Below are 24,612 nucleotides of genomic sequence, written 5' to 3' on the forward strand. Positions count from 1 at the left end.
GAGTGTGTGTGTCCATAGTTACCAAAAATAGGCGAACAAACTTTGGACCATTTTCTGTTGACAAGTGTTTTTACTGAGCGAACAGTTATTTAATAACAGCGAATACTTTTTTGGTCGTTTAAAAAAAGAAAAATACAGTTCAAGAAAAACCCACGATGGAAATTATCAGAGGTAGTTTGGATGACATTTCTCGCCCTGCATCGAGCGAGCACGCGGGGAGCCGTGTGTCGAGCGTGTCATTGCCACACAGTGACAGGACTGGTCCTACAACTCCATTTTCCCTTGTTGTGTTGACCAACGATGCTGCTGATATTCAGGTAATTAAGACCGTACACTGAAATCACAACATCATTTTCGACTTGATGGATATCGAAATTGGATCATTTCCATAACTGCAACAAGACTGTATAACAAACACCTCTGGCCAGATCCTCCGTCAATTTAATCATCAACACCAACATCAATAATCATCAACATCAACATCAATAACCCTAGCACTGCTTCTTCTTTTTTTGGTTAGTCACGGTACATACTTATATTTTACTGTATATATACTGTACTACATTTATACACTTCATATACTTTGCATTTCTGCACTTTTTTCTTCTATGTAGCTCTGCTTGCTGCTGCCACAACCACATTTCCCCTTAGAAATAAAGTATATATATATATATATTTGTTTTGTTTGTGTAAAGCCACAATTTAATATACAGAATATCCTATTCTAACCTCCTGTCCTATAACTTTTTTAAACCAGAGCATATCTGAAGGAACTACAATCAACTCATCAGCAAGAGGTCCTGACAAAAGTAAGTGTTTTATTTTAGTAGCTGTTTAGGATCCAGTTTTTATGAGGTTACCTCACACTATTGTGCATCATTTAGGTCAGTGTCCCATTGAAGTTACTGATGAAGAGAGTGACGATTCCAAACTACAGAAAGCTATTGAGGAAATGAGACGACTTGATGAAATACTGTCTGCAAAGATCTGCATAGAAAAGGAAGTCAGGCGTCAAAGGAAAGAACTTCAAGCAAAACTCTGGCACGAGTTCCTGGTAGACATATCTGTTGCATTCACTCCATTTACATTCTCAGTTCACCATACCAGTGGTGTTATGACTGCAAAGGTAATCACTCTTATCATGTATGGTGTATTGTGTATTTTTCTGCAGCAGAATAAACCTGAAGGCCACTCTGAATGTGCCCAAGAAGCAATGAACACAAGATTGTTTTTGGCTCTGGAGGCTCCCACTGGTAAGCCTTTAGACAACAATATACAGAACAGCAAAAGTGCTGAAACGTTTAGACTTCATGCAGTATGTGAGACAGCTTAAATATGTTTTTTTTTGTTTGTTTTTATCTTATAGGCACAGAAGAGGAGGAGGATTTTGTGCCTGTGTTTGAAACTCAAGTTCCTGACGGAGACGGACAATACTTGGAGCAAAGTGAGTTAGAGAGAGACTCAAACACAAAAGAAACAGCAGCATACATTGTTCCATATCGTCACCTTCCTAAAATAATGGCCTAAGTAATTTTTTGACAAAAATGATGTTCTTGCCTAAATCATCTCCTCGTGATACTGGCCACTTCTGGTAAAATCGCCTACATCCTCAGTTGAACAGATTATGTGATTCTACACCTGTAGTATAACGACATATGTCTAGAGTGTGACATAGGCCATTTTATTTTGCCTAAATCAAAAGACAATCTGAGGCAATTTTACAAGCTTTTTAGTATGGCATTTTGAAGCTAGCATTTAAGCTAGCAATTTAGTTAGCATTTTTGCAAGCATTTTTGTCCCACTCGAACATAATGTTAGTAATCATAACATGATTTGATCGTTATTACAGTATGCCTGTTGTGCAGTGTCTAGAGGCAGCTTGTGCATCCCTATTACATTGGTATTAGTTTTTTGTGTTTTCTGAAAAACCTGAAAAAATGACTTAGGCCATTATTTTAGGAAGGTGACGACATTACACTCGTGGCTCTTCAAATGTATGCTCTCAGTTGTACTACCTAGATTGTGCACTTGATGGCGCCATGACTTCATGGAACTTATAGATGTTTTTTTGTGTGATGCAGAAGTGAATGCATAACAGTTTGCCTGCTCATGAACAACTCAACAAGATCTTGTGGCTTTTTAATATATTGAGCCCCGAAGGAAAAAGGAAAAAACAACAGCACAAGAACTGTGTGGAATCCATTGTGTTTCTCTGTTTAGAGACATTTGTTATCACAGTCTTCACACACACTATGCAGCCTTGCATTAGTCTAGTTTTATGTCAAAACAAATTGTAATTCTAGTCTTTAATGATGTGGATCAGATGATGGAATAACATATATGTATATTCTGTGTTGTTTGATTGTTATTATTAGAGCGTTGACTTACTTTTTACCTGTTTACCTTTTGGGATTTAAAGTGTGACTTGCCTGACAGGTGAAACGAAGCTGGCTAGCTGGACAGAGTCTTCTGAACTAAGCCGTGAGGATACTGACGAAGAGCAATTTGAAGGCAGCCACTGTGGAGCTTCCAAAAGCAAGAACAAACAGAAAGACTTTGTCAAAAGAAACATTGAGGTATGTCAAAGTTCACGTTGGGCCAAATGCTGTGCTGGGGTATATCGCATGACTGAGAGCAATTCTCTTCACTGTTAGTTTTTCCAGTGAGGAAAATATTTGTCTCTGGTTCAAGAAAAGGATATATTTAAAGCCTATTAGGGCACGACTGAAAATTATAGAAACGTTATGCAAATAATGATTTGATATGCGAAGGATGAATAATGACCACTTCCTGTTTCCCCCCAAATGCAATAGCTAGTAAGTGGTGAAGGGGACCAAGGTCTTTTGACTCAGGCAGAGTTCGAGCGTCTGGCCAAGCTCCTGCAAGGAATAGACGAAGAGGAAGAGGACAGTGCCAGGGGCGCTGACAGCGAGGTAGGCTGACATGAAACCCTAACAGACAACATATGCTGTAGGATGAGGCTGTCTTTTTCAACTTCCTTAATACTTCCCCCTCATGTCCAAACGTCTTATGGGGAGCAGCAGATAATCCGTGGCATAGTGTGTTAATTATGAAGCAAATATTGCTTTCAGTTTCACCAATCTTGGCATGAATCAAATGTTTCTTCCGTGATGTGTGTCATTCTCACATTTTGCCTGACATTGAATGCTGTTATTGAATGCATTAAGTGACTCCACCAGACTTGGTCCCTCACGACTGCACATAGGGTAGCATTGGTCAGGCGTCAATGTATTGATGACTGCTTGGATGACTGACGCCTCAAAGCAGTTCAGATTACAATCCAGATGTCAAGTGCCTCATGCAGTTCACGGATTGCTGCATGTTATGGCTTGATTGTCCTTTTCATGACAATTCCCTCTACGGTGTTTATATGAAATCCAAAGGCCAGGATCTGCCCTAATATAAGCTACAGTGGCACTCATAGCAAGAGAGTGCTGATTGAGTTTAGGGCAAAGAGACTGAGGCCTCTTGCTTTTCTTTGATGATTCATCTGCGACCCCGAGCTCCCTCGAGCAGTAGACCATTTCACTTTGAACCCTCCTACACCATCGTACTCTTTTTTAAATTCATTTAAAGTTTAAATTTGCTTTAATAGCTCTTTTGGCAGCTGTGAGACCAGTTTAAAGTCTGGTGGTATGAAGCCTGAGCGAGCGGGAACATACTTACCTTTCACATACGGATCTATTTAGCTTGACCCCGACAGTTCTGTATCCGTGGGACAGCTTGCCAGGTTTTTTTTTTATGTCTTGCTGCTCTATTTATGGTGTTTGCCTTGACTTTTAGAACAATACTGCAGTAATTGTGGTGGCAGATACCAAACTGAGTGGAGCGCATATGTTTTTTTTTATTGGAAGGAGGAAGACTTCCTGTTATTGCGAGGCGTGCTATTATGAATGGCCATAACCAAGCAAACACATTATTCATGTCACCAGGACTTTGGCAATGATGCGTCTTTATTTCTGAGGACTTCACTCGGTTCTTGGCAGAATCCCTCTGGACACATCTACCACACGCTGCTGCTCAATGTTTGCCTCACACACTTCTTTTATTTCTTTTTTATGTTGCTTGTGTGGTAACCCGAGGCAGTAAATCAATAGCAGTCAACATTTGGTTGCTGCAGTAGTGGATGCAATCTTTTCACGTGCTAATTTGACCTCTTGTTGAGAGTTGATGAAAAGATTGATCTCTCTATTTCTCACGCCAAATACGAAGCAACAAACCAGGGGATGATTAGCTTATTATAGCTTAGCATGAAGACTGAAAACAGGGAAACAGCTCGCCTTGCTCTGTCCAAAGGAAACAAAATGTTTATTTTGCTTTTAATCTGTGAGAATGGCAAGTCGTTGTTCCTTACTGCAAGATCTTATCTCACCACTGGACTTTGATGAGCTCACCACCCACCCGTTGTTTAGCATCGGACATAAGGAGAGTCTCACTGGGACGAACAGTCGCCGGGAGCAGAAGGAAATTTAAAGTTTTGGCATTTGACTAGAAGAGTGACCAGCAACTTGTTCACCATCCAGAAGTGAATACCAAGTGCAAGAGTCAGACTTGTACTCATTCCCTGTTCCAGACGTCACCGTCACAAAGTTGCTAAATAGGCAAGAGTTAATGTTTATCAGTCCACTATTAAGGCTGCCACTAAGTGAGGCAGGGTTATAACCCATTGGGCCATGACTTATTTCAGCAGTGATTGTCTTCCAGGAGGACATGTGGGCTGTGTCCGTGCTGACAGGCCCGGGTTACACCCCAGAGCCATCTGACCTGGAGCAGCTGACGGACATTGACTCCAAAATTCGCCTTCTCCTTCCTGTCGAGGAATTTCTCTCAGTGCAAAGCTCATATACGAACCTTAGCATGTCGCAGGTATGTATCCCACAGCACTACTGTCTACATTACAACAGCAATGGGTTTAAATAGAGCACTGTAAACTCCCCAAGACACCATCCACGACTGCACTGAGGCCATTAAGTCTTATTACAAGCTCAGTATGGCATCGATGGCAATCTCTTGTAAAAGCCTTTGTTACTGACCCTCAGGGAGTCACTCCCTTATTCATAAGTGGGGAAAACAGAATTATGTAAGCTGCTCTAACTTGGAACTGAGGGTTGTCTCACTTTTCCATGAAGGCCATATAAAGCCTCTTGTGCATTATTTGCTCATTGTAAATTTGATGTAAATATTTTGCTCTTACTATTGTTTTATTATTATTACTATTATTTTTTGATATGAGCAATAAAACATTGTTTTTTTGTATCTACTTTCCTACCTGATTGCCCTTTTATACTTTTTGTGATGCATAAGATATGGTCAATTCTCTGACCCTTTACATACTGTACATTGTCTAAGTTTAGAGTATAATTTATACATTTCTACCACATCAGACTGGATAACCAATTTAACAGATATGTGTAACTATGAAACTTTCCCATGCCTTGGGCTTCGGTTCGGGCTGACGTGAGCTCAGTTAGTTATCTCAGGACCTTATCTCACGACATTTTAAAGACCAGATGGCATGTTCATCATTTGCATAGCCTGTCAGTGGAAAAATTGTGTTTTTTGAAGTCGTAAAAACTTTATAACGCAGTTTTGCGAACCCAAGGTGCCATTTTCCACTACCACTACTGGATGTAGACAAGGAAAAACTTCAGTTCTTGAATCCCAGTGCTGGAATAGCTCATGATCTATGTCACAATGTCTGGAGTATTTATGTTGCTGGACTAATTCTTTCCCAATTTCCCACTGCAAATGTGCGCACTCATTCACCCAATGTTGTCAGGTGAGCCCTCCAGCTGTCTGTTTATATAGTATGGATTCTCAATATCTGAGCGGGATGTAGCCTTTAAAATAAGATCAAATACGTTAATGTTGATGTGACATTTGGAGCTGAAATTAATCGAATAATCGATTGACAGAATTAAACGCCAAATATTTTTTTTAAACAATCCTCCCTTGTGCTCTCCCACACATGATGTAGAGTGGATTTCAGCCAAATAGTACAAAACTGTGTGATTACTACACAGATGGATGTGTTACTTTGTGTAACCGGCTTTCCTCCCTTCCCACCCTTTAATCATCTTGCCTGGTTAAAAGAGTTTTGGACTCCCCATCATCCATCCATCATCTGCTATCCATTAGTGCTGAAATAGCTAATGCAAGCATTCCTTTTCAAATGATGTAAAACATGAATTAAACAATCAAACAAACACCTTTGTCTCTTAAGTTATACCGTTAGCAGATAATTCACAATCAGATGATGAAGCATTGAAAATTCGAAGTATTTTCGTAAAATAAAAAGCGAAAGTTTGGTGAACCTCACACCTGTATTTCTTAAAAAGAAGCCTTCCTTACCCTACGATTATCCCTTCTCACTGGTGTGGCATATATTAAAGAAAGACTGCACTGACAATAAATCTCTGTCATTCATTCCACATCGGTGCCCGTAAATCGTGAAGGTGGTCATAAAAGTAAATATGCTTTTGTTTTGCGGTTAGCTTTATTCTCGGCAGTAGCTTGCACCAGTGAGATTTCCTAACTGAAACCATTTGGACAGCAGTTCAGGAACCTGCTTATTTTCTTGCTCATTCCAGGTCAGTCTCTAATGTACACAATAAGAGATCATCTGTTTCAACACCACTGAAACATTTTTTATGCATAATATTAAATCAAACCCTTAGATGTGCACGTTTGCTGTTGTCTGTTGTTCTCTGGCCGTGTCAGAACTGTCACATATTACATGGAAGAGGGAGTTATTCACCTCTCACCAGTGGACACTCACTCATAAAGGATCCGTCAAGGCTTGAATCTGTGATCTCAGAACTTGGCGGCATCCTTTTTCAAGAAGTCGTGATTGATATTCTAAATAAAAAGCAGCCTGTGCATTCCTGTTCAGTCGCCTTAGTATAAGCTTCTCTTGCTAAGCGGCTCGTTTGCTTGAGCTTGTGAGGTTATATGCAGCCATGTGAGGCCATGCACCAGCATAGATACTGCCGCAGAGGAGAGTCAGCTCCTAATTACAGAGCTGGTGGAGGTAGAGGAGTGCCAGCTCCAGAAAAGGAACAAGATTTTCCTTTTCATTTGGAGATATATATGCAGAAAGGTTTACTATATATACAGTAAAGATACTGTATGCTGCATATTGTAGCCAATAGCAATAGAGCAGCAATACATGTTTGTACCAAAATGTACAAAAGCATTTGTACATTTTTATTCAGGTAAAAATGTCTTGAACAGACTTGGCCACCTGTGAATTCTAGGTTTCAGATATTGTAGCGCTGGGACCAGCTATTTGTCTTTTCTCTTCATGTATTTAAGTCAATGCAGTGGCAGGTGCACATTTTCTGCACTGACTGAATGATGAGGCTTAGACAAATTACCTCTCATAATGCCATAAACCACAGAATGAATGTATCACTCGTTTTATGGCCACATGGTGAGTCATGGTGAAAGTCTTGATGAGATTAAGCCTTGTTTTCTTTGCCTTTGCCTCCTTTTTGATGATATAGAGGCCAGGTAGCTAAAAACTCTCCTCTAATGATCTGAATTGAATAGAATCAAAACAGGATTTTAACAGTGTTTTTCCTTGGACACTGACATATGTGCTCATGAGAGCATTGCTGCTTTTGCATTCTTCATTTTTTCCCATTTTCTCAGGCTTTCAGCCGAAATAGGCCTTCTGTGATTAAAAACATCTGTTGGCACAAATTATTAACATACAGTACACCCCTCCTACTGTACCACTGTGTGGTAATGCCTGCACCACCCACAGTTTGAAGCCAGAAGAATTAGTCAGTGTTTGATGACATGGGTGTGTGTGTGTGTGTGTGTGTGTGTGTGTGTGTGTGTGTGTGTGTGTGTGTGTGTGTGCATGTGTGTCTGTCTGTTTGTGTCAGAATTATAGGCTAATCTCTTAAATGTGGCTACAATGAAAATTAATGAATGGCATTATACAATATGGCTTTCTTTCACTGTCCCAGGGCATTTGATTGCATCGGATCAACTCCTACGTTTGCATAGTAACTCCAGCTGTGTTTTTGTTGTGCATTGGTTGGCTATATTTTGATGTAAGGCTATGAGGTCACTTAGTCACATTGTGTGGTTGCTGATGAGCACCCATTATTTCAACTGCAGCAAATGTTAAGTGAGGGAGCAGAGTTTTGGACAGAAAACGCCCTTTCGACCGACACAATGTGGTCAGCAGATAGTTTGCAAATTTATCTTATTTGGTCCGGGTCATATAATTAAACAGCTGTGGAAAAGCTTTGGTCACGTTATATTCATCTATATGTGGGTAAGTTCTTTTTTTATATCATCAAGTGTATGCTGTGTTAGATTACATGACAGATGGTCAGGATACCTGCTGACCTTAACAGACTCATAATATTCAGAAATGTGCAACAGATAGTATTCATGTAATACACATCATGGCGTACATCGGAGGCGGTGTCATTTTTAACAGATCAATAGTTTTCTCTTTAGTAGCAATGACAGCAGGTAGACACAAATGCATCATATCCTCTCTGGAATATGATATTCATGTCCCCACTGAAATATTGAAAATATGCTAATTCACAACAGAGAAGGATATGACTATTTTGTTCCTTTTCAGTGGCTGAAGTGTGGCTCCATTTATCTCACTGGTAACCAACTTGCCAGTGAATGGGTGTGTTTTTATGAATAGTGTATTATCATAAGTGTTTGCTAATAAGAATCATCTTTGCAACCTTTGTGGCTATCATATCCTGCAGGAGTTTAGCTTAACAGCTGCATGTGAAGAATAAGATGTCAGGTTTGTCATGTGGCATGCTTGGTGTTTCTCACAAGGTTAACTTGGCTAAAAAGAATTGACTCCACACCCTTCCTCACCCTATAATTCCCATGAGACCCAGTTTATTGTCTTCTTATAAGCGCCTCTCCCATTGGTGTCACCCACAGAAGCATTTGTGTTAAGTGGTTCAAAGTGATTTTTCCCCGTCATGGTTAAGATCTTACTTTCAACTGTTCCACTCATTATCATGCTCCATAGTGGATTATTCAGTCACAAAACCATCTGCTAACAATACACAGAGCTGCCAACTTTTCAAAAAACCTTGGAGTGAGATTTTGTCGGGGGTGACCAAAATTTTGCCGCGCATGCAGCCACACACGTTGGTGGCTCAAATATCAGGAAATTTGAATTAGTTTGTCGTTGTCCCCATGTTGTACCTATGTTGTACCTTGCATTCTGGTGGTTTGTGGGGCCTAAAGTCGTTGATAAGGGCGGCCTACTGGAGATGGACAACATTGGTTACATTCTGTGAAGCAAAGACATAGCTGATGGTCCACCCCCAGGACATTTTAGTTTAAGTAGATGTTATTTCATGCATTCTAGTGGATTTTTGGGTGGTACGCTAAAGATGTAGCCTGGTACCAGCCGAACTTAGCCCCGCCCACAACATTTGAGGTCTGGAAGTTCGGTCTGGCACTGCTCCGTTGGGGAGAAATGATCCAAAATCAAAAATTGTTCGGACCAATCAAATTGTCAGGGCGGGCTTTATACGATGATGGACAGATGACAGTAACGTAATCAACCACGTCACCAAAGAGCGTGGTTGGGAACCACATGTCATTAACATACCTTAGTCCAGAGGTGGGCAATTCATTTTCCCAAGGGGCCACATGAGAAATTTGGACCGTTGTGGAGGGCCGAACCAATAGTCTGAACTTAATTCAATTCACTCAATATGAATGTTATTACTTTCTTAAAAAACTGTAAAATATATTGTTTTGAGCTGCCACTGGTAAGAAGATTTGGGGTAAATAGGATGTCTATGCAGCGAATAGGTTTACAGATGCGCTCCTTAGCGCCATCTATCCTCGGGGAGTTTGAAAAGGAAAGAACGCGCCTCGGCCCAAAATCAGAATTTTTTTTTTGCCGTGAGAAATTGGTTGTGTGGCGTGAGTGCGTGTGAAAACATGCAAAAGCGTGTGTCACACGGCGAAACCGTGAGAGTTGGTAGCTCTGCAATACATGATGCTTAAAGTGTTGCAAATCTTTTCAATGATCCAGATTAAAGAGCATTAAAGCATTTAAATGTATGATCACAACTCACTGTTCTTTGTGTTTGAATACATTGCAGAGTTTTTAAAGGAATAGTTGGACATTTTGGGAAAATTGCTCTTTTGTTTTCTTTCCAAAATGTTGACGACTCATGTCTTTACGGTAAATATGAAGCCAGTCAGCAGTCGGTTAGCTTGACACAAAGACAGGAAATAGTGGAACAGCTAGCGTGGTTCTGTCCGAAAGTAACCATTCTGCTTAAAGGACCTCTAGCTGTGTTCAGCCAAAACGTGAGGCAACTTTTAAAGGTAGCGCAGTCAATTGAAAAACACAATTAGCTTACGGCTAACAACTGGACACTAGGCTACACATTGTTTGGGGCGAATCAACAAAGCCGGCACGAACTGCAACCAGTTAAGCAGGCACATTTTTCAAAAAAAATGCAAGGCAACGCACACTTTTAAGCTCTTTAAGCTCTCTTTTAAGCATCATATCTCATTTGTTTATTGCATACGAAGACCAAAGTGCGAAAACTAAATGTTGTGGTATCAAAAGTAGCCAGTCTAGCTGTTAGCTCGCAAACTATACCGTCAAGCATTGCACTGGCAATGCTCACAGTCCCATATTTTATCAGTCATCATTGAAAAAGCAGAATGTAGTTAACAAGAAATACACTGAAATGCAGGTCCAACACTGTGCTTGACACAGCATGTGTCATTGGGGGACAAGAGGTGCAGAAAGATGCTTGGACGTTTTACCCTCCAGATGCTTCTGATAAATATTGAACATGGTCTGCTTCTTAAGCACTGCAACATATTTTTTTTGTATTTATTTGGCAAACACTTAAAATACCGTATATTATCAGCGACATTTATCTGGGTGGAGCTCCCAGCAAAAGCTATTGACTGATGCAAGATTTTCCTTCACAACCCAAGCAGTGAAAACTTCAAACAGATCAAACATTTGTCGACCTTGGATTGCTCCTTGAATTCCACGAGGATACTAAGAAAACACTGTTGGTGTGGATATTTTAACCCAGAATCACATTGAACATGCTTTTTTGATTATAAGATGCACCAGGAGGTTTTGATCTGTGAAACAGTAATAGCTACAGACCACCCTTAGTTATGAAAGAAAAGAAAGTATAATATCCAGATGACCCACAAGTGAATCTTCTTATACTTCAGGAATGTTCAGCAATCACCAAGTCATCTAGCACAGATCCAAAAGACTGACGTAAAAACACGACCCCTAGGGCAGGAAAAGACGGCTCAGACAAACAAATGTAATATCTAGGACATTTTTTATGATGGCGATATACAAACCCTCACATTGTTTCTTATGAAGCGGTATTAGATGGATTTGAGGTCTGACTTGACTTCAGAGGCGTGGGGGCAGGGTGGGGATTAACAGTTAGCAAAGAGGTAGACTTTGTGAAAGGAGAGTGGTGCAGGATCCATTTACACTACCTTGCTCTTATCAGCATGCAGGTAGGTATATAACATGTATGGCGGATGTGTTACGGCACCTCTGCCTCAGAACTTGGCAGATGATTGCAGGTCACAGGGAGGCAACATGTCTGAGAGACGGCGAATACGGGAAAATGAGAGAAGTCAAGAGACTCTCAGCCATAGCTTCCGAACAGCTTACTCCCGAGCTCTCACAGGGAGTGCTCGTGGCAAGGCATGTGGACAGGCCTTGGCAGGTAGCCTGGGTCCACGTGGCACAGCCAGAGCTCCTACTATACTTGAGATTTGCAGAGCATCAGAGAGGGAGAAACAGAGAGGAAGAGAGGAGCGTGTTCTGAACAACACATACATCTTGGGGTGAGTCAGTACGTCTCCTGCTTCGTCATAGCAGCACTGTCCCTTTGCAATGTGCAGACAAGGGTCGCTAACAAGCCGCATAGCAATATATTAATCAGTTTCTTGACAGGTAAAGAATCTTCAATGTATTATAAGGTGTTACCCTTTAGTTGTCAATGGTCTCATCAAATCCACATCATTCTAAATGGAGTGGATTTTCAAAGTAATGCACTACAACAACACTACATTACAGAAGTCTCTATTTTCCTTCCTATGACAACTTGTCCATCTATCTCTGGTTTTAGTCCGTTCGAAGAAGGTACGAAGAACTTGGTTGAAAAGACCACATGTTGAACAAATTAGTTTGTTTGTCTGCAGCATTCATGATTTTACTGTTGGCACTTGCTTGTATTAGCTGCCTCAGCGCATGCCGTCCCTATTTAGCTCGTGTCGAGTGTATGAACAAGATCATCGAGCTCTCTCGGAACCTGAAGCAAACAGTGGGCTGGCCCCCTCTCTTGTCATGTATCTAAAGGACACGTGTACATAAAGTTTACCCGTCATTATTTGTCTTGTTTTCTTGTTGTTTTCCTGATGTATCTGAGAATACGTCTGCATGAGAGGATCCAGCTGTCATATTTGGCCAATCGCACCACAAATGCAATCCACATTGGAGCTGAGAAGAAGCTCCAGGCTACCAATCTCAATGGCTCCACCCACTAGCTAACACAACTAATATGATTGATGGGATATAATTATATGCTCCTTTGATGGGAACATCAAGCTATAGCGCCGTCAGTGTTGCTGAGCGTTATCCAAGATTTGTTTGGAATTATAAACATAAGGTAATCTCCACAATTGTTCTTATTCCATCACGTTGAAAAACCCGCAGGTCATCCATCAACTGCTGCAGCTGTTTCACACCATGACAACCACTGAATGGAATGTATTGCCTCCAATTGCATTCACACAATTGTTCACAGGATATCAATAACCACTTAATGAATGTGCAATTAATGCTTTATTAAAGTTATCTGATACAAATAATGATGGTTTTGCTTACATCAATTGGCAAATAATTTTTTTTCTTCATATTATCTGAAAGTAAAATCTGTACCACAAGGTGAAACAAGGACAGCATTTTAGGTGTCTTCACATCACGCACAAATTACTTTTCTTGTTTATAATAACACCCATTCTGCATTCAAGGCGTACTTGGCAGTCAGTGTAATATTTTCAATGCTACACTTCATATCAATCCGTGACACTAATGCAGCATCAAAGTCCAAGGTGTTTGGTATTTCCTCAATAGGCTGAAAGATAATTAGGTTTGACATGTTTTTCATATTGAAAGAAAACTAAGTCTGGATCTTCGCTGCCTCTCAGTGCTCTGGTAACCCAGAAAGGTGTTGTGATTATTGGAGATCTTCAGCATGTCAAGTGGCTACTCGGAGGAGGGCCAATTGGCAGCATTTTTCTGATGTTCAGATAAGCTGAACCCTCGTCTCTCTGTTTGGGAGTCACTCAGTCTAACCTCATATTTAGTTCAAGCTTTTACAAAATCCATGAAAAGGAAGCACAAATATCGTAATGTATTAAAACAATCACTGGAGTATATTACGGAGAACTGAATGATTACTACAACTTGATCGTAGACTAATCTATTGTCCATCCTTGCCAATGACATGGAAGTTGATCTAAATGTGTTGCACACAGCTATTATTACTGCTTAGTCACTTATACATTTAGAAACATTGTGGACAGAGTACTGAACATTATAATATTAGTCTTCTATGAAACAGAAACTAAATCCTGTGTTAGGTTAACACATGTGATCTCATACAGCTTTCAATTGTCAGTTCACGTGCAGCATTATAAGGTCACTAACTATATCAAATCTTTGCATTAATGTCAAGCATTCAAACTAATACGTGCAGATGAACCTTGAATGACACTGATACACAACTAATGGGTTGTAAAGCGTCGTGAAATACACTTCATTCAAACTCAAAAACAAGCACTGATGTGTTTTCATGAGCAGAATTATCATCAATTTAGATTTTATGAGAAATGTTAGTTGTAGATGTCAATTTAGATGACAGATGAAAGACAATAAATCTTCCTATTGAATTATCGACCAAGCCCTAATACGCCGTCCTCTTAGATTAACCTTTTTTGTTTACGCCTCCAGGCTTCCCCTGGTAACTCATCACAACGCTAATATGTAATTCCCTTCGACAAAGTCAACAGAAATGTTTGCATAAAGGGCTCGAAATGTAAGAGAGCCCTCAAGCACTAGTGATCTGGCAGTGGGACAGCCCTTAAAGTCTGGAGTGTGGACATTGGGATTGAGCTCTCGTCTTGCCTTTATCCATTGGAATAAACAAGCAAGAGACTGGACTTTCCCCTCACACCCACCAGAATAAATAGGGTGTTAATTTAGCCACAGATAATTGGTTTAGTAAGGAAATATGACGAACTGTACATGCAAAATTCATTCAAGAAGTGTTCACTGATAGCTTTATCATTCGTCATTATTTAGCCCCGCAGACAATTTTAAAGTTTGCAGTCTAGTTCTTGAAAAGTAGGGCAGCTGTCGTTTCCAAATTAAATAAACAGTTTCTCCCATAGATTTGGGCTTTTTTTGAAACATGCATTTAGTGGTGTGAGTATGGTGGAAACGCTAGACTTACATTTTTATTTTTCCTGGTTGGAACGTTGCGTTTCTCACTCTGGTGCATGACAGGTCTGATCCCATCGTGGTCCTGGCTTTTGTAGTCTGAACTGAAGGGTTCTAGTAACGACCAGTTAAAAGAGGCTTCAGATAGAAGCTGTTATTATTTCCCTATAGGGAGGCATAGGGCACCGGTAGGTGAGGCCACACACAAACTTGGGAAAAATCTGCTTGTTTTTGCCAAGATTTCAATATTAAAGTTAGGCCTAAAATCGGTGTAAATGCCAAACATGGCATAAATTGAGTAAGCATGTCTCTTTTTCTTATTAACAAGGGCAGAAGCATTCATTCTTCTTCTCAACATAGTGGCTACACTTAACTGAAGTCACCTCCTGCCCAGGGTTTCACTAAGATTACATCCTATCATAAATGTGTCAGGATAGATTTAGTAACTTTTAGTTAGAGTTCACAATTGTTGCTGGGTCCTTCTGTCTCCGGTAACCTACCAAACAAGTCTCTCTTGAGATGTCAACATTTGATGAAACATCCATCAATTTCAACATTATTAGATCATACATACGCTTGCCTGGCATCCAGACTAACCAAGAGAAATGGAGATTTCAACCACATGGCGCTGGACTGACACTCCAAAACAGCTCTGCGGTTGGCAACATCCTCTCAGACCCAACTATTTTTTCGACCTAGCTAGTGCTTTTATAGAATAACTGTATTTTTAGAGGAGGAAATACTGGTCAGTCTCGACAGTACTGTTCATTTTATACTTATAAATAAATACATTGCGGGTGGGGGGAGTTTTACCTATCCTTTGAGATTTGCCACAATTCATCATACTACGCCTGCAGAAGATATCCCTCCATTGCAGCAAAGCAATTTAGTTTATATGTTTGTGATAAGATTGAGTTGGTGGCTTTACTTTGGATCGTTCTCTATCTCTGTGATTGAAACCCAAATGAAAAACATCCATCCTGTGGTCAGAAAGACAAGCCTGTTGCTCATCAGCTGCTGTGGATGCTCCTCCAGGCACGACTCTCCCGTTTTTTACTGACCCATTTTTTAAGTTTTCCTTGGATGCAGCTTGAAGTCGATTGTGTCAACCAAGTGCATGTGTTTGCGATAAATGTGTGATTTATGCTTGGCCCCATGTGGACTGTAGCTGTGAGATATTGAGCTTTCTCAGATCTGACAATGTTCTGTGAAAAGCAGGGAAGAAAGATTGTTCTTCATCTATAGAATTTAGAACCCACCACAATGATGACATTTTAACAGAGATAGGCACACTGAAACTCAAGAGGCTCGGAGAAATGGAAAACCCTCACTCAGATTGATTGTGATGAACTGTGATATGATTTTGATCCCTATTTAAATGTTTCCTATTGAAAGCCATAAGCTCAGAGTGCAGTTCTAGGAGAGAACCCAAGCACGTGAGATGAGATGTTAACCTCCCTTTGAGAACCAATCGTGTCTGTTGTGTGTCAGGGCCGGGGCTCAGAGGTTGGCTGGAAGCGTTATGGGGACCCGCAGCCAGGAGAGAAGGTCCTGCAGGATATAAAGGAGAGGAGAGGGGAGGAGCGGCGGCTCCAAGAGATCCAACAGCAGCTGGAGATCCTGAGCCAGGGCCAAGAGATGACTGTGAGTTCAAAGCAGCTACGTTTGATCACACACACACACACACACACACACACACACTACTCATATCCCCACACTGTCTATGTGCGTCATAACACTCCTCAGTGCTTCTATCTGCAGACACGTGTGTGACAAATTATTACAAGTGCACAGTTCATTCTGTCATTCTCACAAGGGGACAATAAAATCAAATGCTATAGTCGTGACTCGTGTGTCTGCAGGCCACTATTTTTCCTCTTTTTCTTCATTTTCTTCTCTCTTTGTATCACTAGGCCAGGGCAGCACAGTGCCACTGGCAATTATTTTGAGACAGTAGCAGCCAATTCTTGGCTTTTGGTTGCCATCAGTGGCAATTACTTTTTAACACATGAAAAATAGGGACAGACACACAGCAAAACGTGCACCCCAGCAGTGTGTGAGAGGGGATTCAGCTGTCTATGCAGAATCAGGACAGCCTGAAGGTCATCTCATAAAGTAGAGATGATGGACAAGATGACGTTGGTGTCACTTGAGGCACCCACCATCCAAAGGACTGGTGGATCTGTGGTGAGCGTCAGCATAAAGGTCCCAAAAAACTTGATTCACTGTGAAGAACATGTCAACAGCTGCACTGCTTATTTTGTATACCAGGAATTGAAGGTGGACGCATTAACACTTAGGTTAAAATTGCCAGCTAGGCAACCACATTTAAAAGTTAGTGTTGAGCCTGGCTGACATATTAACTTGACAGTTGTGTGTCAGATCTTGATTTACGTTTGAGTGAGGAGTTAAATATCTTTCTTTGCTTTGCTTTGTGCATGGGTTTGATGCGAGGGCGAGGGCGGACATTTCATTGCTTGAAAGCATTCTTGGCTTAAATTTGACGTCCGTGTGGAGGGTCACAGTGTTCCCTAGAAACCATTGAGCTCTGTGTGCTTTTCAGAGCCGCTGCAGAGTTACAACCCCAGAAGTGTCGTACTTTCCCCAAAGCCTGTAGCTAAAGGTACAACGCAAGAATGTCTCCAGAACAAAAGGTGGACAGCTCTGATTTCTGCTTCCTCTGACATTTATGACTTTATATTTTGTGGGAAAGACATTTGAGATAGATGAAGTTGTTTGACTTTGTCGTTCAGCTTCTCCCGGTCTTGCTCAACAAACTACCTGTTTGGCTTCTTTCCCAGCGCTGCTGTCGATGGCATGCGCATTTAAATGTGTTCACTTAAATTTACAGACACATTAGTTCTCAAAGTGATGAACCAACCACAACATGATGTGTATGTGCCTAATTTAAAGATAAAAGATGCTCACAAACAGCGAGGTAATAAAAACATGAAGTGGCTGCCACGCCCTTACATCAAACAAGGCACCATGCCATGCAACCAGAACCTATTCCCGGCCTAATTAAGGGCACACAAATGGAATTCAAACTCCGTTTGAGGAAACAATTCTCTCATTATGATCACAAAACATCAAAACCACCCGTCTCTTAACTTCGGGTAGACACTCTTTGTACATAGCTGTGTCTCACTATATTTTATGGTCACTAAATTATTGAACCCAGCGAGCGACTGCAATGTAAACAACACACTCACTGTGTATACGCTCTGTGCCACCGGGCTTGTTTTGTGGTTGGAAAAGATTTATTTGTACGGAATTTGTCTGGGAGGGCATTCTTGAACGCTTTCACACAGCTTCAGTCTACTCATAAAGTTGATTTGTGTCGCATCCGTAACTCAAATGTCTTCTCGCAGTCTTTTCGCACCTGAAGTGTGTACCCACTGTGCAGGCTTTGTGCTTAGTTCTCTACAAGAGCATGATGAATAAGAAGAGATTAGTTTGTGAAGAGAATATATTTTTGTGTTGAATTGTGCAGTTAAGTCAAAGTTCCTCCAAATGCTACCAATACTAACACTATTAAAGTATTAGTTCATCCTTTGAGAAATCTAGTCGGAATATAATAATAATGCCATTTGTTTCTTTATGAGACTGTAAGAAGTAGTGTCTTCTTACAGTCGATGATGACAGTAGTAGTGAGTTAGACAATCAATCCTCAATTCCAGACAAGGAAGCTAAAAGTCGAAGGGTTGACAGTCCATGGATTTGTTTTAGGAATAGGTTTGAAATAAAACATTTTTTAATGAAGTGCAATATAGAAAAGCTGGTAGCAAATTGGAAGCTTGCTGCTCTGTGTTTAGTCTGGCCGGCTGCTGCAGTGCAGCACCTTTATAAAGGTGGAACATGTTCAAAGGGTTTGTCTCATACATCATAGCAATGACCACGAATTCCCTGCTCCACTTGATTGATTTAGTTTGATTTATTTCAGCGTGTTATGTTAAGAATTCAAATGTTTGTCTAGAGATCTCCCTGATTTACCTTTTTGCAGTGATTTATTTAAACAAAAGACGTGTTGTGTTGGATTCAGATCTGAGACCTGTAATTGTGTGCGTCATCTCTGCCTCTCCTTTCTCTCAATCCAAACAAAACTCCCGTTCCAGCGAAATGTACCTCTTTGACCAAAGAATCTCTTCTCTCAGCTTTCTTTTTCCAGTTGTTTCTTCTATCGCTGTTAATATTATCTGCCTGTGGAGGATGGTTCTCACCTTTCTTGCTTATTGTTTGATCATTGTTCTCTTTTAATGACACATAGAACTACAGTAGAGAGTGTTAAAGCTAAATCTGTGAACTCAGCAGCTGACCCGGTGCAAGTTTTCCAGGAACCTCAATTGGCTGCATTCCTGGATCAACTGCAAAAGGAAGGACAATCCCAACATTTACAGTTAGGCCGGATGGATCCAGCAGGGCAAGCTTTGTCTGATGAGGACGACATCATTAATTACACACTCCATGTAGTGCATAGACAAGAAAGTATTTATTTATCAATTGTTCAACTGACTTCTTCAAAAATCTCTCAGCATTGTGAGAACCTTAAACCCCACCGCAATAGGTCAAGGTTGGCCTGAATCTGTTGGGTGAGGTTGTACGAACACTGCAGTTTAACAACGCTTTTTCCACAGGAGGCTGGTCAGGTTTGCCAGAAAGAGGGATTCTTTCTCTCTCCGCTTCTCTCAACCTCTTCTCAACTCTTCATTCCACCCATGGCTACTGGCTGTTTGCTTTTGGCTTGTCACACTGTCTCCTCTCGTTTTACACCTTATGATCTCCTGAACTAGAGACAGTTTGACAAAAAGTCTTATCCACAATTGTCTCTCCTTTTTCTGTGTCACCAGTTCTAATGAGTGGCAGAGAGATGTTTTTTGTTGCTATAAAGTTTGAGATATGTGCACTCACTAGATTGGAATTAGTGAGAAAGTCTCTGGGGCAAATGATTATCTCTATTATCCACGAAATCTGACAAGCGTGTTGTTGCCTTCTAACCTCGATGCATTCATGTCATCGGTGGGCTACAGCAGAACATATTGCCAGCTTGCGGGCTCAACATCTGAATGAGGAGCACATATACAGAATTCCTTCCTCCATTAGTGGAGAACTGCCCCCCTGGGTCTCTGGCCGATAAAGCTGAGTTATGTGACTGATGTCAGCGACCTTGAAAGCTGAGCAGCCCACGCTTGTGGTGAACCGGTCCTGCACCCTCTGTGTACAGGAGCCAACAGTGAGCTGTACAGGGGTGGTGGTCCACTGCAGGGCAGATAGCTGGAGGGCTGAACAGTTCTGGCTTTGTCAGATTCCTCACCAGGGGGGAAACTGATACGGGACAGTGAGCAGGAACCTTGATCTTTTAACAAAGATTGGAGGTTCACCCACCCTGCCATTGTTTGTTAGGAGAGAAACTGGACTCCTCCTGTCTGGAGGGCAGACAACACACTGAACTCTTCGTCACTTTTGGGGTAATTCAGATCCACAAAACAGAGGGCTGTCGTGATAAATGGCAGTGCACAAAGTAAACAGAAATGCACTGTAAGGAGTTGCTAAGCAGGGCAGTGACAGAGGTTTCCCCTTACACTTTCTCTCTCTGCACATGCCTACAGGTCAGACTGAGGCTGACACAATCAGCCCGCTGGGTCTGGATAGCAGGTGGGAAAGCAGGAGCTCAGGGAGCAGTATGAGATGTCTGGAGCTGTAATATTGGCATTCTGACACTAACCATCAGACATCTTGTGCTTGGGGATTTATTTGACTTTTCAAGACTCGCTGACTTCAGTGAGGAGCCAGTCGAGAGCCGTTGTGCCTGCAGCAAATGCTCTTATCATTTGTGGGATCGCTCATGCGTGGAATATAATTAAAATAAATAAGTGTTGGGTTCATGAGCAGCCACGTCAAAGCCATTTCCTCGTTGATGCTTTGTTGTTCCGCCTCGAATCAATCGAAATGTTCACAACAACTCTCTGAGTATCAGGGAAGCCGTGCGGGCAGTGAGGGGGAAGTATGACTGTAGGGGGAGAACACCTGTGTTTGAATGCACACTAGCACACTAACAAAAAGGTAACATTATACAACAGAATATTGTTGTCCTCATAAATATGTCTGATTTTCTTTCTGTTCATTTCATCCAGTGTTATTTATTTCTCAGTATGTGTTAAGTAAGTCAGGGTTAGTATTACATTGGCGATAGTGTTCTGTCTTTTTCATAAAGCTGCCAAAGGCCAATAGGAATTGTCAGCGTTACGTGGGTCTATTCTCTTCCTCCAGCTTGTATTTCACATGTTAAACAGTTACACACTTCCCTTGACTTGGAGTCGGTGATGTTTACCAGTGGAAAAAATACTAATTTGTCTGTAGTATTTACATCTTCTCTCACAGTGTGTGTGCTTGCACTAAAGACACTTATGGTCGCTGTATTCTTCTTTACTGTTTTTATTACTGTTTATTTATATTACTTGATTTTTTTAAATTTACTATGTGGCTCTTGTGTGCAATGCTGATGTAATCCTGCAATTTCCCCACTGCGGGACTAATAAAGGATTATCTTATTTTATCTTATCTTAAAAACAGAAGCTTGTCCAGTTCCGATAAAAGTTGTATCTGCCTCTGCTCTGTTGATACGCTTCCTTGTGGAATTAGTCTAATGATAATGCTGCGTTGACAAACTTCCATCCAGGCTCAACATGTTGTTCCTGTCTCACTGATAAACCTTGGAGGGTACTCGCCGGAACCAACTCAATCAAACATATTATGTCTTTTCTTTGGACAGCGTTCCTGTCTTCGCAGCTCTTTACTTTGCTGTGGACTAAAATGAGTGTGGTGTCGACTGGGAAGCTGACTGTAACACTACTCTGGCTCTTTAGAGGCTAGACTGACAGGAACACTCATATCAGTCGCCCACAGACACCCTTGGCCTCCCTACTATTAAAGGCACCTGAGGTCAACCACTTTGAAAGAGTCACAGCATTTTGTCACAGCTGTAAAAAAATTAAAATAAACTTTCTTTCCTACATCTCTTTTACTCTCCTACATCTTTTTTGATCTTTCACTTGGAAAGTCTAACTTGTAGTTCCCACCTAACCGGCTGGTACTGGTTAACGGTACTTCTGTCCATTAATACTCCAGCCACTGGGGCACTTTTTTATTGCCCCTTAAGCACTCAAACACTGACAGGCCTGTAATTGACCTGTGTTTTCTTTGTGCCATACGTTTCAAGTTGCAGTAATGGCTCACTTATGTTTGTGCAAATTTATGATACAGTTCCAAGCAAATCATTTTTTTTTTCTGTGGGTGGGTGTCAGTTATACCTATTAAAACCCAGAATCAACCTGGAAAGGAAACTAAATGAATCCAAAAGGCCTCGACACTAAGTGTGTGACTAATGTATGCACAAACCATAGATATAGGATTTCTTTCCTGTCCCCTTTTGCCATTTAGAGGTGATGGTTTTCCATGCTACATGCATGTCAAAGGAGAAAAGCATGCAGCGCGTTGAGGCTGGAATGTAACCATGGTGCCTGTGGTCTCCTGTCCATTGGAACGAGAAGATTTTCAGCTTCTGAGTAATTGCAGGGGTCATGAATGAGTAACATGGCCCAACCTGTCATGATCTAAAGGGTGTCTGTCAATACATTCTGGAGGACTTTGAACATGGACAGGATTTGTCTGGTAGAGATGACTATCAGCAACTGGGTCCTGACGAGGGTCTGCAGAGATCTCAGAGGGTGGTCCGATCCGATGAGGAATACAGATGATCGATGAAGAGCATCAGCTTCAACTAGTGGGAATAGATGAGACACAGGAATGTGATTTTGTCTCGAGTGACTCCGCGGGATGTGTAGAAGAGGTAAAAACATCTGCATGGGCATAATATTCTCTCAGGAACGTTGTGTCTGTGGATCTCAAAACTGACATTATGGGAAATACGCTTCACTTTCTTGCAGAGAATTAGATGTGCAGTTTAATACCACTATTAAGCTACAGCTAGCTAAAGTTTAACATGAAGTCTGAGGGTAAACCACGAGCCTGTAACAAAATGCACCACCCAGCACCTCTGAAGCTCACTAATTAGCACGTGGTGTCTTCTTTGTTTAATCCGTACAAAACAAGAGGAAGCTAACTCATTACCCGTGCTTTGGGTCTTTGTGCTAATCTATCACAGATTGTCAGCAGGCAGCTGTTTTCAGCAGAGGCTTTGCAAAGCAATCAGCGGGCTACCCTACCTGCCCTGCAACAAGCCGCAGACACACACAGTTATTTCTGCCTTGACTGGCATCAGAATCAGGGACAGAATAATCTGGACATTTCTGCTATGGCCAGGGACATTCTGTCCACCGTGTGATGTCAGCTAGAAACAAATGTGCACATGCTAAAAGAAATATGACAATGATTAGCCTACTATTTTACTCAGGGATTACAGTCTGGCTTTCCTGGACACGTTTCTGGCTTCCTGCTAATGTCATGAAAGGCAATGAGTCGATATTATCGGAACAAGTTGACTGTTGGGTTGATGCAGCTGTCTAAGCAAAGTACAGCATTCTCACGTGAAGAGATGGCAACTGTATGTGAGCATTTGTGCATCGGTAAATTAGTTGTGTCTCACCTTATTATTATGAAAAAAGTATAAAAAGTGTACAGTGCAGTTGCAGTTGCCAGATAAAACATCACTCCCATGAAGAGATAATTTAGGAAGGTTGGCTTTTCTCCTTGAACTCACATGCACTTCCAGAGTCTGACTTATCAGTAGAAAAACAACAGTTACATCTAACTGGAAGTGGTTTTCCACGGACGACTTCCAACTGTAGCGCAGCATTATTATTATGAACTGCCTCTGTCATCACAGTTCAACACATTATCAAGAACTATGTTTTACGCCCAATAAAGGACAAAGTTTGGGAGGATTTTCGGGAAGAGCTGTTAAGGTGAAGCCTATTGTGTCATCACTTCTGTAATATAAGGGTCACGTGACCTTGGTGCTGCCAGAGGTCTACTGTACATGATGTAATGTATATTGTAAAAGGTTTCTGTCTGCACATATTCTGGACTTGGTTATTATTAAACCCTATGGTATAAAATCATAGATATATTATGTAAATCATACATACATTACATTTGTGTCTCCCTGCAGAATGGGCCACCAGACCTGGCCGAGGAGCAGTTACTTCTTCTGCTGGATGAATGTGAGCTGATGGAGAGCGGGGCCCAGGACCCTGAAACAAATGGCACAACACCATGAGGCCCAAAGAAAACCTTGATCCATCTGAAGCCCTGCTATCATAACGCCTATCAAAATGCATCATTGATGGGGGAGGGAAAAATGACTGGATGACATATTAAATTACCAGAATATATCTGGGACTAATAAACTTTCCTATTTATGTAAATAACTAACCAGTCTAATACACACACCACAAAGTGTCAGTATTGTAAAAAATAAATAAATAATATGTCTAACTGTTGGTTATTTGGCAAGAGGTAGAAAGAATACTAGAATATTGTTACTTTAAATACATTTTACTCAAATTAAATGAAAAGTACTCAAATGTACTGAAGCAAAAGTTAAAAGTATGTTAATAATAATCTGGATGTTAGCATGTTAGAGTGTCACCTCTCTGTCCTCCTGCGGCCGCAGACTCACCTGATGCTTCTTCTCTGCTGCAGATTTATCTCCTTTCTTCTGTTCTATTCTCACACAGTTTATCAGGCTGATTTTGTATGTGACTTTTGTTTTTACTCTGCAACAAACATGACTTGAAATGTAGCAAAGTACAATACTTGTGATAAAGAGTAGCCTCCTAAGTAAAAGTAAAATGTCCAATTATTAATAATACTCAATAAAGTACAAGTAACAAAAACAACTTTGTTGCAGTAACAAGAGTAAATGCAATTGGTCACTTCCACCCTGAGAACTGCTATGCATCCTAATTGGTCTTCTTTGTTTTCAATATGCAGAAGGTTTACATCCCATTGTTTTTATTTGTGTTTATGGCTCTGCATGAGGAAACAGAGCAGCAGGGCCACCCTTTGTATTCAACTAAGTATCATAGATGAGAACAGAAAATTACAGC

General features: G+C 41.0%; 1 protein-coding gene across 1 annotated transcript; it reads left to right on the plus strand.

Annotated features, from left to right (window-relative positions):
• Positions 1-155: 155 nt before the first annotated feature.
• On the plus strand, positions 156-24,389 carry fsip1 (fibrous sheath interacting protein 1; the record flags this gene model as incomplete). The annotated part of the gene is made up of 10 exons (XM_079216438.1): positions 156-329; positions 764-809; positions 885-1,054; positions 1,172-1,253; positions 1,367-1,444; positions 2,437-2,576; positions 2,814-2,933; positions 4,726-4,887; positions 16,037-16,189; positions 23,673-24,389. The coding sequence occupies 10 exons, from the start codon at positions 156-158 to the stop codon at positions 23,778-23,780; spliced, it is 1,233 nt and encodes a 410-aa protein (XP_079072564.1). The 3' UTR covers positions 23,781-24,389.
• Between the last annotated feature and the right edge of the window lie 223 nt (positions 24,390-24,612).

The sequence above is a fragment of the Taurulus bubalis genome (assembly GCF_910589615.1).
Source record: "Taurulus bubalis genome assembly, chromosome: 4".
Lineage (NCBI taxonomy): Eukaryota > Metazoa > Chordata > Actinopteri > Perciformes > Cottidae > Taurulus > Taurulus bubalis.